The 14,542-nt window shown below is 35.7% G+C and overlaps 1 protein-coding gene across 1 annotated transcript in view; it reads left to right on the forward strand.

Annotated features, from left to right (window-relative positions):
* The window catches only part of FAM73A (family with sequence similarity 73, member A), a 74,857-nt gene extending 67,589 nt beyond the window's left edge, over positions 1–7,268 (forward strand). Inside the window, exons 13-15 of the mRNA XM_008568361.1 lie at positions 1,673–1,726; positions 3,405–3,521; positions 6,161–7,268. Coding sequence (XP_008566583.1) covers positions 1,673–1,726; positions 3,405–3,521; positions 6,161–6,379 — 390 coding nt within the window. The 3' untranslated portion in view covers positions 6,380–7,268. The remainder of the gene's footprint in view (positions 1–1,672; positions 1,727–3,404; positions 3,522–6,160) is intronic.
* The last annotated feature ends 7,274 nt before the right edge of the window (positions 7,269–14,542 follow it).

Genomic DNA, 14,542 nt, shown 5'->3' on the forward strand with positions numbered 1-14,542 from the left:
GAAACTCAGGCTTCAGACTAGTTCAGGCCTAACAAAAAATTGTCTGTAACTGAAATGGTCAAATGACTAAACTGAAGTATAGCAGCTATAGTTTAAAAAAAAAAAAAAAGAGTGACAGTATATATCTATATATTTTATATCTTTCTAGCCATATATTTTTAAGAACTAAGTACAAAAATTCATGTTCCCAAATAGTATTAAAAAATAGGCATGTGCAAAAATAAAACAGGTTTAAACTATATTCTATATTATGAATGTTTTCAGTTTCTGTTGTTTTTCTATATTCAAATCTCTGAAATTGGTTTTTGTTGGGCTTTAAGTGTGCACCTGCAAATAAGATGGGGTGGTTATCATGTTTCATGATGAAGTTTGAATGCCTTTATGAAATGTCCTAATTGGCAGTTTCACAATTATTTTGGAACTTCCTGATTTTAAATTTTAAAGCAGGAAGGGGGGATGGGGAGAGGGTGGTCAATTTTTCTCTACAAAATTGTAGAGAAATAGGAAAAATAAGATCTAGTGTTCTATAGCAATGTAGGGAGACTACAGTCAACAACAAATTATTGTATAAATTCAATTGAAGTAGCTAGTTGAGAGGATGTTGAATGTTCACAACACAAAGAGGTGACAAATGTTTGAGGAGACGGATGTGCTAAATACCCAGACGTGATCATTGCATGCTATATATATATGTACCCAAATATCACATTCTACTCCATAAAATATATACAATTATCATGTGTCAGTTAAGAAAAAAGAAAAAGAAAAAAAAAATTTCAGAGACAGAAGTAGATTAAAGATTATCAGAAACTCAGGGGAAGAAATAATAAGTTATTACTTAATGGGTACAGTTTATGTTTAGGATAATGAAAAAGTTTTGGAAATAGATGGAGGTAGTGATTATACAGCATTGTGAATGTAATTAATTCCACACAATTGTATGTTTAAAAATGCTTAAAATGGCAGTCCTTGTGTTACATGCATTTTACTACAATTTTAAAAAGTGGGGAAAAAACACAAATTTTAAAGCATTTTTAATAAATCCATTTCCCCCCCGCAATTAAAGTATGCTTTAATGATAAAAATACATATTCTTAATTTCTGTAACTGGTTTGGTAAAGTGGCCTTGATCAAAGCTGGGTCGTGCCAGAATTGGGTCAGATTTCTTCATGATCAGCTGGGTGCTTTTGTCCTATCATGGTTGTATTTCTTAATTCTTTTCTTGAATAAAACTGTTAGCTGTACCCACAAATACTCTAGCAGTATTATTCTGAAAGAACAATATATATTACTTTGCATTCATTATTACAGTAGATAATTTATTTGCGTATGTACATCTGTATACACATATTTTCACTTTTTCTCTCCTTAGGAATGGAACTTAAGAACACTGAGAATTGAATTGTAATTACCAAGCTCCTTGGTACCAGAGTTCAGCCTTTTTCCTTCAGTGGCTTTGTATTTAATTTTAAAAATTATAAAAATGAAATACCTTTTCATTAATATTCATAAACAGTATAAGGACCCTGGACTAGTTCTTGTTAGTAGTCAATGTTTTCAACTTTTTAGACACATAAACTTTGAATTTTTAATAAAAATCATTCTTTTCTAAATGGAATCATTTATATGCCTATAAATTTAAATCTTGCTTTTCTCCTGTGCATATATTTAGGCTGTGGCTTCAAGTTGTTGGTCAGTTCTGAAACAGAAAAGGCAACAGATGAAGGTGAAGTTCATTATGCCCTGGACTCCTTTGTTAAATAATTTAAGGATCCCGTCAAAGAAACGTTCTGAGTCAGTTTGCATGTGGGAATGGCAACTGATAAGAGGGATTGTTCCTCAAGCTAGATGAGTGACTTATTGGTACTGGGTTGGCTTCTTTTTTGAATGTCTTCTCCCTCTTCCTTAATATTCTGTATAGTTCAATATAGCAAGTATTGAGGCATACATGGGATTTCAACTAAGTGGGAGAGGGTTTATGGTTGGAAACAGCTCTGATATTTAAAAAAAATTGGTTAGTGGATTCCACATCATGTAATCCAATTGAGAAGTAATGACTTGACTTTAATAGCTGCTTTGTTCAATTTGGAGCCCCTACTGAAAAAGTCTCAAAGTTTATATCCTGCCTCCATGCTCCACACCCCCTAGCCCATGTCACCCACTAAGCATTGCTGTCATCATATACTCCTTTTATTTACTTACTTACTTATTATTTATTTATTTATCTTTTATACATGTGGGGAACAACATTGATTTTCAAAAAAATATGGAACACTTAACAAATTTGCATGTCATCCTTGCACAGGGGCCATGCTATTCTTCTCTGTATCATTCCAATTTTAGTATATGTGCGGCCAAAGCAAGCACTATTATGTTTTTAAAATCAAGGTTTAGAAGATTGTCTTAGAGACTGTAAAAATAGAAAATAACTCCTCCAAGAGACAGAATCTTAAGGCATAGTTATCCCCAGTTGATGCTATATGACAAATCCCACAGGATGTTATTATTTAGCAAGGGAAATTCAGAAAGTTGTTAATAAACTTAGAGTTTCCTAAACACAAGTATGTATACTAATATTTCATAAGAAGAGGCAATTATACAATTAAATGCTTAAATAATACTGGGTTCCTTAACTAAAGTTTAGGATTCTAGTAAGAATAATTTAGTGCTTAATTTTATTTTTAAATCATTTTAGGCCTTTTCAGTTTGTACAGTTAAGAAATTGAGTAGAGGGGCCAGCCCAGTGGCGCACTGCATAAGTGCGCCGCTTGGGAAGCGCGGCGGCGCTCCTGCCCGAGGGTTTGGATCCCACATACAGACCGGTTCCCGCTCACTGGCTGAGCGAGGTGCGGGAGCAACACCGAGGGTTGCGATCCCGTTGCCGGTCCCCGGTCCGGTACGGGGGCAACACTGAGGGTTGCGATCCGTTGCCGGACACGGAAAAAGACAAAAGACAAAAAAAAAAAAAAGAAAGAAATTGAGTAGAGCTTTTAAATATCTGAAACCATGGTAGTCTTAATAATCCTAAAACTGAATACGGCTAAGGAGCACTGTAGCATTTTTGTTATTGTTGGTTATAATGCTGATATGATTTCTTTTTTTATGAGCTGAAAATGCCTTTTAAGAAATAATGTTTCTGCCAGCTGCCAAAGAATGAAAGAAATAATGTTTCTCAGCACATCTGAAACTATTGGCTAGGATATGAAATCTATGTAAAACATTCTGTGGCTCTAAAAGTTACTTGTAAGTGTATTAACTTTCTTAATAGTCTGGCTCATATTTGACCCTTGGTCTGCCTTCAAAAAGAGCTGGTTATAATAATAGATAGCAATTTCAGTTTCTCTACTAGGGAAAGCAAATACAGAAAGGTAAAAATAACTTGATTCTCCTTTATTTCCCAACAGATCCCAGATGGATTTTTTGCCCATTTTTATGCTATTTGTGAGCACATCAGCCCAGTTCTAGCCTGGGGCTTTTTGGGTCCTAGAAATTCTCTCTATGATTTATGTTGCTTTTTTAAGGTATGTTCAGTCATTGAATTATTTTCTAAATCAAAAAGTGGATAAGGTTTTATTTTGTTTTGTTTTTGCTTTTGTAGAAGAAAGAATGTTATTTTAAAAATATAAAGTTATAAAAATCATCTATATTTAGTGTTTAAATGCCAGTATTATATTAGTGGCATTTTTAAATACCACTATTATTAGAGTGGACCAATATTTTATAGATTTGGTGTTTTATTCTGGAATAGACTCAAGTCCATTCACCTTATCATTTCCTTCTGCAATGGATATATGGTCTTGCATGGTGTTGCCATGTTACAATCAAATTAATGTGGATGGTTTATTCATCATACATGGGCACTTTTGAAATTTATAAACAAACAGGATATGTCTTTATTACACATGTGGTAATATAGAATAAGTTCTAGTTCAAGATAATATGAATAATAAAATCCAAGTTGTGAGAAATAACATGGGAGTTTAAAGTTGTAGGGCCGGCCTGGTGGCGCACTGCTACAGTGTGCCGCTTGGGAGCGTGGCTGCGCTCCCGCCGAGGGTTCGGATCCCACATACAGACCGGTTCCCGCTCACTGGCTGAGCGAGGTGCGGGCGCGACACTGAGGGTTGCGATCCCGTTGCCGGTCCCGGTCCGGTACGGGCGCGATACTAAGGGTTGCGATCCGTTGCCGGACACGAAAAAAAAAAAGACAAAAAAAAAAAAAAAAAAGTTGTATACCAATGTCAACAGTTTAAGTTTGCCAAAGCACAAGGTGCAGCTTGTTGCAGAATTTTCTGGCCCGAAAAGTGCTGAGGAAAGTCTCTCTATTTAATAGTCTTGAGTTTAGGCCAAGTTTCAAGGAGCAAATAAAAGTAAACATAATCAAGTATGAATTCAGAAATTTTGGATGTTTGAATATTTGGATGTTTCACTTTACTGTTCATTTTTATTTTTATTTTTATTTATTTATTTATTTATTTATTTATTTATGTCTTTTTTTGAGACTGGCCGCACTGCGCTCAGCCAGTGAGCGCTGTGAGCGCACCGGTCATCCCTATATAGGATCCGAACCCATGGCGGGAGCGCTGCTGCGCTCCCAGCGCTGCACTCTCCCGAGTGCGCCACAGGCTCGGCCCTACTGTTCATTTTAAAAAATTATTGTGTATATGTGCAGTTAATGTAATATTTGTGCAAATGGTTTAGGAAATGTTTATTTTATTGTCATTCAGAACTCCTTGATTTTTGACTTATTTACTTGGCCTCCCAAATGTAAGGTGCATGTTTTAGAGGAAAAAATAGGGGCTGTGAATTAAATCTGTCATTTATGACAGTCTAACTTGGAAATTATTCTTTGGTCCTCCTTTTCTTCATCTATAAAGTGAAGGGACTTGACAGGTTGATTGCTAATGACCCCTCTAGCTATAAAATCCAGTAAATCTATAAAGTGTGCCTTCTTAGCACTTCTTAACATTTTGTTTCTGGAGGATAGAAATTAAATATTCCTGTTTTTTACTGTTACTTTTTTTCCATCATGATGTAACAGCTGAAACTTACTTAGTATACAACTTGCTTAAAATGAGTTTCAACATAAGTATTAACTTACTGAAATGAAATATCCTTTAAGATGTTCCACTAATTTAAGACCTGAAATTATTTTTATTTTTCATGTGTCTTAAGGTTTTTGTTGTACAGAAGAATGTACATTTAAAATTATAATACACGATTATTGGAAATAGTTTATTCTTTTGTCTTAAAGTGGTATCAATGCTCAGAGGTAACATTTGAAGGAAAAGAACTAATAACTAGCCCTTATTGTTGGGCCTTAAAAACTAACGCCACCTTAAGTGACATTACAAGCGGCGCCATTATGGGCCCACAAGGGCGTATTAATGTGGCAGCCTAAGACGGCGCTGGGAGGAAGTAGGGTGGGGGTGTCTGCGGGAACCTTGCCTTACCCATTATTGGCCAAATACACGCTTCCGCGCTCAAGGTTGCAATAGCCAGGCATTGAGACAGGATGCATGCTCTCTTGACCTTTAAGCTGATAAGATTATGTAAAAAACCGCTTCCGCGCTCAAGGTTGCAATAGCGAGGCATTGAGACAGGATGCATGCTCTCTTGACCTTTAAGCTGATAAGATTATGTAAAAAACCTCCCCTCCCTATCTGCCTATAAAAGCAAGTGCTTGTGTGATAATAAATGGAACTGCCTCTACAGAACCCCCGCCACGTCTGAGTGTCCTTTAACTGGGCTGTTGGGGCCGGTGGTGTGCTCACCTCTCTTCACGGCTCTCTGCCCCCGTCTCCTTCCAAAGGGGACTGAAGGGAAAGAGTAATCCGGGCTGTTCGCTCGCTCACCAGAAGGAACGAGGCTAGGGCTGTTTGGGTTGGCTGACCTTATAATTATAGGCACATCTTATAGATTATCTTTTCTGATCATCACATTAGCCCTGATATTATCCCTTATTTTACAGAAAAAGAAAATGAGACCCAAAAAGGTTATATCACTTGTTCAAGTCCCTTTTCCAAAGAGATATGAAACTAGCATTGGAACTTAGGTCTAATGACTCCTTATTCAGTGCTCATTACAATATTAGTAATTCTTTACATTTAATGTAGTTTTGGTCTAATAAACACCAATTTGTTTTGTGTTCATTTTCCAGAATCAAGTTCTTTTCTTTCTCAAAGACATTTTTGACTTTGAGAAGGTGCGCTATTCAAGTATAGAAACTTTGGCCGAAGACCTCATGCAAATACTCATTCGCCGCACTGATCTTTTAATGGCCTATCTTGGAGCAGATGCCCTGAGGCATGCAAGTAGTTGTATAAGTGGTCATGATCATGTTATGTCCAGTGGTTTACTAGAAGCCAAAGTACAATAAGTACCGTAAGAATCATACAGTTTGTATGGCTGGCCAGTTAGCTCACTTGGTTAGAGCATGGTGTTATAACACCAAGGTCAAGGGTTTGGATCCCCATATTGGCCAGCCACCAAAAAAAAGAGAATTGTACAATTTGAGTGTGCTATGAAATATTTTAAGGTTGATTTTGTAACAAATATTACAAAGTCAACAGAATTGGTAGATATGGACTCAGGGAGGAAAAAAATCTAATAAAGAATGAGTGACTATATTGTACTTACACAGACGTTCTGTCATAGTGTATTCGAAGCAGCTTTTTACAATATTTAGGTAATAATTTGAGTTGTGAAATGTGTATTTTACAGGAATACTGCTTGAATTGAGCCAGTACTTAGGAGTTAATTTGTTGTCTTGAAGTTGTCTGAAATGTCCAGTATCATTCTCAAAAGTTCTGTTGTTATGCTTTGTACTGCAATATATACACTTTAGCCAAGACCTTTGTAGCCCACCCACACTTGTAAAAATATATTACTCCTAGTGTCAACATATTTAACTTTGCCTGAAAATGTATTTTTAATTGTGAAATTATTCATTTGTTTAATCAAGTTTAGGCAGTAGTGGTGTTAATATGTACTGCTTACATTATTGCTTGTGCATTTGCTTATGTATTTGAATCAAAGAAATTGTAATCACTGAAGAATATTATAAAACATTTAAATGAACTGACACTGAGAAGTTTACAATTTGCAACTTTATATTAGATTAACTGTAGTTTCCAAAATATGTTACTGTTAGTCCCATCAGTTACAACAGAGAGACTGGAAAACTTTTTTTTTATATTTTTATAGATTACAACAATTTTCCCTTGAATGAATATTGATTAAAAATATTATATTTATTAACCAGGAAAGGCAATTAATGGTTTACCTTTTTTACTGTAATTTTGAGACTGTCTCCCATCATCTGAAGGTATTGAACTTAGAAGAGTAAAACGATTTCTCCTTTCTTCTTCTACAAATTGGCTTTTAGTTATTTCCACAGAGATCTCAACACATTGAGAATTTGTCATATTATGCCCATATTTTTAAAAATATTCATACTTTTAGGGCTGGCCAGTTAGTTCAGTTGGTTGGAGCATGATGCTGATAACACCAAGGTCCAGGGTTCAATCTCTGGACCAGCTGCTAGGAAAAAAAAATGTGAAAGGTAAAGTATTCCTACTTTGAATCTTAGTGAGATTATAAAGAAGGTTTTTTTTTTTCCTCCCATGAATATAGAACAAAAATATTTTTAATGATATGGAAGTATATTTCATGTCTTTTATGATAAATAATATGAACAAACGTGTTGTTCTTAGGAGTGAGGTTCTTTAGAGAATTTTTGTTTCTAAATCATATACCACTTATCTGGAGTGGCTGGCTCGGTATATCAGTGGATTAAATTTGTTTATTTTTCTTCTAAAGTGGCTTTATTCACTTTAGGAGTGAATTATACAGAAGGACCTAAAGTGTGTTTTTTAAAAATGCATTTTTAGATTAAAGTGCCTAGTTTCTGATTAATGAATAGAAAATGAAAATTTTTAAAAAGTATAATCATTTCAGATTTTAAATTTATGTATGTGCCACATTTATGTAAGTTAATTACAAAATATGAAATTCAAAATCTTTATGCTGTTTTGCATGTACTGTGTAGATTATAGCATTAAACATACAAAATATTGGTCTAATAGTTTTTGGCTATATAGCTCCTTGACTTTTTTTTTTGTCCTTTTTGTGTCCGGCTGCACCGCGCTCAGCCAGTGAGCGCACCGGCCATCCCTATATAGGATCCGAACCCGCAGCGCCGCACTCTCCCGAGTGTGCCCTGGGCTCAGCCCACTCCTTGACTTTTCTTCCTTAAATTCTTAATTTAATAGTTACCTGCTCATGATTCTTCCGCACTCTCCCGAGTGTGCCCTGGGCTCGGCCCACTCCTTGACTTTTCTTCCTTAAATTCTTAATTTAATAGTTACCTGCTCATGATTCTTTTTACTGAAGGAGGAGTATGAATAGAAGTATCAAAACTAAAAATTCCATTATGTAATGTTTTATTTAATATTATGTTTTTACCTTGTTGAGGTATCACTGGCCTTGAACAATACACACACATACATGTGTGCATGCACACACATTCCCATTACCATGTAGGCATGACAGTTATTATTATATTAATTTACCCATTTGAGGGCTAAATGTTTTAAGCCATGGTTTTGTAAATAAAGCTATAAGTAAACTTACTTTTTTATTTGAAAAAGATATTGTTTGAAATCGATTTTCAAGAATTGCACTATTTAATAATGCTGCTAATACATAAGATAACTCTGGGGAATTGACTTCATCAGATAATATGAATGTCTTTCTAGAAGGCGTTTTTTTCCTCTTTTATATTTCATCTTTTTTTAAAAAGTCGTCTGTATTCAGGAGATTGGTTTGTCAAATTCACTGCTTGAGTTTGATTAATTTCTGGACAGTTCAGTAGCTGCTACTTTAGCAAGATGTGTTTTTTGTGGCCTTTGACTAAAGGGATAAGAGTGCCCAAATAGAATTTCACGGCAATAGGTGTAGGAAAAAATTCTCTATTGTAAGGGAAAAAACTTGACCTTTTCAGAGGAAACGTTCTTCTAAAAAGAACATTTCTGACTGCAGAAGGGTAGTTAAGACATACGTACATACCAGTTTCCATTTGCCTTAAAATTGGGTTAAACAGCAAAAGCAATGTTTTAAAAAAATAAAAAATGATTTAACTAGTATAGAACCTTTTAGGATAAAACCCTGCTTAACACTTATTCATGATAATATTATCAGATAATTTCCATTGCCACTGTGAGTCCTACTATCCACTTTTAAGTTATAAGAAGGCCTTGAATTAGTCCTGAGAAAATGTCTTTTTTCCTTCCTCTTTTCTGGAAAAAAAAAGATAAATGTTCAGGTGATTTATATTTGGTATTTCTTTTTTCTTTTGGTATTTCTTTTTTCTGTTTTCTATTTTTGTTTCTCTACGTTTTGGTTCAACTAAAAGTGTAGTGATTTCTTCTCAAAGTTAACAGTATGTTTATTAAATGTCAAAATGGAATTCTCTTTTTAAAAAGAAGCCAAATTTTCCATACTATTATAGTCAGCTGCAAAGGACTTTCTCTTTCTCAAAAAATAGTATTCTTTATTTGCATCCATTTATTGTGATTCTATTAATTTGTTAAATTAACTGAACTTATACAAAATATTTAATGTATTTCTCTATGACCTTTCATAATCAGAAACTTTAAATTATGTTTATAACCCATCTGCTTTTATTTTAATGTGAACATGTATTCAGAAATTATTTTATGTAAATTTCAAAGTGATTATAAGAATTAGTCTGAATTCATTTTTTGCTTGTATTATATTAAAAATATGCATGTGAGATTTAAGAATTTCTATAATCTGTGATTAATGTTCCTAATGATTATATTATGTTATTGTTTTGTTTAGTTTAAGAACAACCATATATTAACTTCATTTGATTGATATCAATTAATGTTTCTATTTTCTGAATATAAGGACTGTACTTATGAATTTGTGTAAAAGTAAAACACTGCAGTAGCCATAACACTACAGTGACTATAGCACTGGCTCTATAGCCAAAGTAACACGGATGTATTTATACTATTGCCAAATAAAAACATGATGGTACATCTTGCTGATGTATTGAATATTTTAAACATAGTTTATGTATAATTGTGAAGTCATACTTGTCTCATCAGACCCTACAATATGAGAGCTTTCTGTATCCATAAGACCACATAAATTGACATAGAGAACACAGAATCACTGGAATCGAATATAGAAGTTTATGTACTGACATGGGAAAAAGACAGTTTTGTGATGAATAAAGTAAAAATACTTGCATTTTAATTAAAGTGTTTCGATGAATAATGCCATCAGCATAGTATAAATTGATCTTATTGATGCCTCCATTCCTATTCAGACGTGATCTGAACCTCTTTTCTTTTTTTTTTTTCTTTTTCTGTCTTTTTTACTGACTGGTAACGGGATCGCAACCCTTGGTGTCGCGCCCGTACCGGGGACTGGCAACGGGATTGCAACCCTCGGTGTTGCGCCCGCACCACGCTCAGCCAGTGAGCGGGAACCGGTCTCCACATGGGATCCGAACCCTCGGCGGGAGGGCCGCCGCGCTCCCAACGGCGCACTCTCCAGTGCACCACCGGGCCAGCCCTGAACCTCTTTTCTGATAAGGGTTCAGATGCATTTAGTCAAAGAGAGGGATACAGCCTGGACACTTCCATAATTACCAGATGGCAGAAAGAGTTCACCTGAATATCAAAAGTGTTCTTAATTTGGGACTGTTAATAAATGGGTTTACTTTAGTATAATTATGTATGCTATAAATAAATGTATATAGTTATATTTTTAAATTATTAAATTAAACATATAAAGTGAAGTACAAGTACATTACTTAATAAGCAAACCATACAAACCTAAGTTGAATCTTTTCCTAAGTAGGATATACGGCTGTAGTGAAATGGGAAACCAGATCAGCATCTCAATCTCATTTTATGTTTTCTTTGTCATTATCTGCCATACTCTTTGTTGTCTCTTGCATCCTTTTTGATCCGACTATCTGAACTTAATGTTTTGCCCTTTAAACATCTCTCTCTCTCTGAATTTTTAGGTATGTTTAAAATGGGCCGCAAGCATCTCAGCGTCCTACTCTTATGCTATTTGTAGGGCTTTGCTTGGAAATCTTTATAAACTCTCTTTGTTTATTCACTATCTTCCTTACTGTTCTTATGCTGCTTTTGACTTCTGTTTTTTCTGCAGTGTTTCGTTCTATACCCTATATTCGCTGATACTTTACCCTGCCAATTCTTCTCCCTTGATATCTTTCTCTCTTTGTGCTACTGACATCTTTGATCAGCCTGCACAAGCTCTTTTGTCTGCTGCGTTTCTTTCTTTGGCTTTTTCTACATCCAAACAGTGGAAACCCAACAGTAACCTTCATCATCTGGGCAGAAAAAGACTGGATTCCAGTTCAGAAAGAACAAAAGAGCTAACCTTCCTTCTATGATACTTTCTACTCTTTACTTAAAAGCCACAGCAAAGCAACTGGTATATCAAATACCACCTCAACATTTTGCTTTTAACTGTGTCTTATGTGTGTTTCATAGAAGCCTTTCAAAAAGTACATTTATATATAGGAAATCACAGAACTTTTATAATTTGCTATGTTTGAAATAACGCCATAGTATTTTAATATAGAGAAGCACCATAGTGCTTTGAAAGCATTTGAAATATATGACTTCCAGAACTTTGCTAATTCTTATTTAATAATATTCTATGTGAAAGAATGGGCCCAGGAACCTAAAAAAAAACCAAGTACTTGGTGTGGTAGAAGATGGATAATATAAAAAGTAGGTTAAAGCAAATTTATTCATTATCTATTGCTGCATAATAAATTATCCCAAAATTTAGCAGCTTGAAACAACAAATGTTATTTCACACAGTTTCTGAGGGTTGGGAATCTAGGAATGGCTTAGTCTGGTTGTTCTGATTTAGGGTCTCTACTGAGATTGCAGTCTACTGAAGGCCTGATTAGGACTGGAAGATTTGCTTACAAGATTTGCTCACTCACATGTCTTTGTCAGGAGGCCTCAGTCCCTAGCTGGCTGTTGGCAAGAGACCTTAGTTCCTACCAACTGGGCTTCTCAACAGGACTGCCTGAGTATCTTTAAGACTTGGCAGCTGACTTCCCTCACGTGAGTAATCCAAGAGATAACAAGGCAAAAGACACAATATCTTTTATAACCTAGAGTTGGAAGTGATATCACTTCTGCCGTATTCTATTGGTCATAGGGACCAACCCTGATGCAATGTGAGGAAGACTACATAGAGTGTGAATACCAGGATGCGGCATCACTTGGGGTCATCTTGGTGCCTGGATACCACAGCAGGGAATCAAAATTATACATAGAAAATGTAGATATTTTAATTTAAATGAATAAGTGTACGTAATCTGGCTAATCTTTTGATATAGCATCAAGGCCTTTGGTTGGAGTATGGATTAACTTGATATTCCGAGATATCTTTGTTACATAAACTATACCCTGAAATCATCATTTGGGATTTCAAGTTTCCCTTATTTTTAAAGGAGATAAAACTAAAAAACTTAGACACATAAAAAGGAATGAATGCAAAATATCTTAGATTTTTATAATTTGGGGGGTGAGAAGGGTGGCTGGCCAGTACAGGAATTGAACCCTGGATCTTGGTGTTACCAGCACCATGCTCTAACCAACTGAGGTAATTGGCCAGCCCCAATTTTTATAACTTTGTACCCAATCATTTACAATTATCTTCCCAACGCCTAGGTTGTCTTTTCAAAGCATTCAACTTAGCTTTTATAAAAACTATAACTTTCTCTTTGCTTTTATATTTCTTCATTTTTGTAATGCTTATATAATTTCGAAAACATGCAACTGATATAATTAAGTTTGAGAACAAAGCCAAGTGAACCATGATGAATATACAAGGAATGTTTATAAAAATCGGCAAATCTTGGATTTCTAGTAATCTTCTCAAATTTAGCATGTCAAAACTGAGCTCCTGACCACCCCTGCCTAAACCTTTTCCCAGTTTTCCTCATCTGAATAAATGACAACTCCGTTCTTCCAGCTCAAAAGCCAAAAACCTCTTTTCCTCACACCTCACATTGTCTGTTGCCAAAATCCTACCAATTCTACCTAAAAACATACCAAGAAAAAAATGTGCCAACCATTTCTCACTACCTTCACAGCCACCTTGGTCCAAATACCCATTACTTCTCATTCTGGTTATTGTGGAAGCCTCCTAGTTGGTCTCACTGCTTCCCACCTTGCCCTATTTAGTGTATTTTCAGCACATCAGCCAGAGTGAACATGCTACAAACATGTCAGATCATGTCACTACTTCGTTCAAAATCCACCAATGACCACCCAGCTTAGAGTAAAAACCAAAGTCCTTACAATGCTGTACAAAAAAATGTGCTACATAGTCTGTCCCCTGTCCTACCTCTCCCGTTATTATTTTACCCCTCACCTACTTAGCTTCACTCACACAAGCCTCCTTGTTTTTCCTGGAACTTGTCACATAGGATCTTTCTCTGGGCCTTTGTACCTCTCCCTGGACCACTCTTCCCCCAGATACTTGCATTTCCAGGTATTTACATAGTTCATTGCCTCACTTTCATCAAGACTTTTACTCACATGAGGCTTTCCCTAGCCACTCTAGCCTAAAATTACAACATCTACCCAGCCCATCCCCAGAATTCCTACTTCTCTGCTCTGGTTTATCCATACTGCATCTCACTAAGTACTATACAGTCTATTTGCTTATTGCCAGCCTTCTTCACTAGAACACACGTTCCATGATGGCAGGGATTCTTAATTGTTTTGTTGCTGCTGTATCCTCAGTATCTAGAACCAATATTTGTTGAATAATGAGTTGGTGGGAGAATAAGTAGGTCTTGCTGTTGGGTGGGTTTTAGTGTTTCACAGAGGGAATGGAGAACTCAGTTTAATCTGGTGAGTCTGTCGGGTGGAAATAAAAAAATTAGAAAAATTGGAAAGCTTCCACTTCTTTAGATCATAAAAATAAATATATAACTATAAGTTGATAAGTACAGGGAGGAAAATGGTGGGATAAGTGTCTATAAAGGATAGACTGGGCTGCTCTGAGGAAGCAACATTTAAGTAGAGATCCAAAGGATTTGTTGAAGGTAGGTGAAGAGTGTGGGGAAGAGGATTTCACACAGAGGTTTGTACAAAGGCCCTGCAGCCAGAATTACCATGGAAAGTTCCATGAACTGAAAAGGCTAAGGTGATGTTACTGAAGGGAGCAAAGGGGCAAGCTAGAACATCCAGACCACATTTTACTATCTGTATTAGAGTACATTTAAATAACTTTTCATTACCAATTTAGAATTTTTCTCTAATTGAGGAATGAATGGCTTACCCATAGTAAAAGATTTCCATCCTGAGTAAATAGTGTGGGGATGGGGCTTGAGAAACATACTCAAGGGCAGACCTTTTCAACATCCCTGAAGTGTAACTTGAGCACCCCTGTCTGCCTGGTGCCTGAAGTTGGAAGAGATTAGCTTTGTTTCTCCTTTATC

Source organism: Galeopterus variegatus, unplaced genomic scaffold (assembly GCF_000696425.1).
Source record: "Galeopterus variegatus unplaced genomic scaffold, G_variegatus-3.0.2 Scaffold404, whole genome shotgun sequence".
Lineage (NCBI taxonomy): Eukaryota > Metazoa > Chordata > Mammalia > Dermoptera > Cynocephalidae > Galeopterus > Galeopterus variegatus.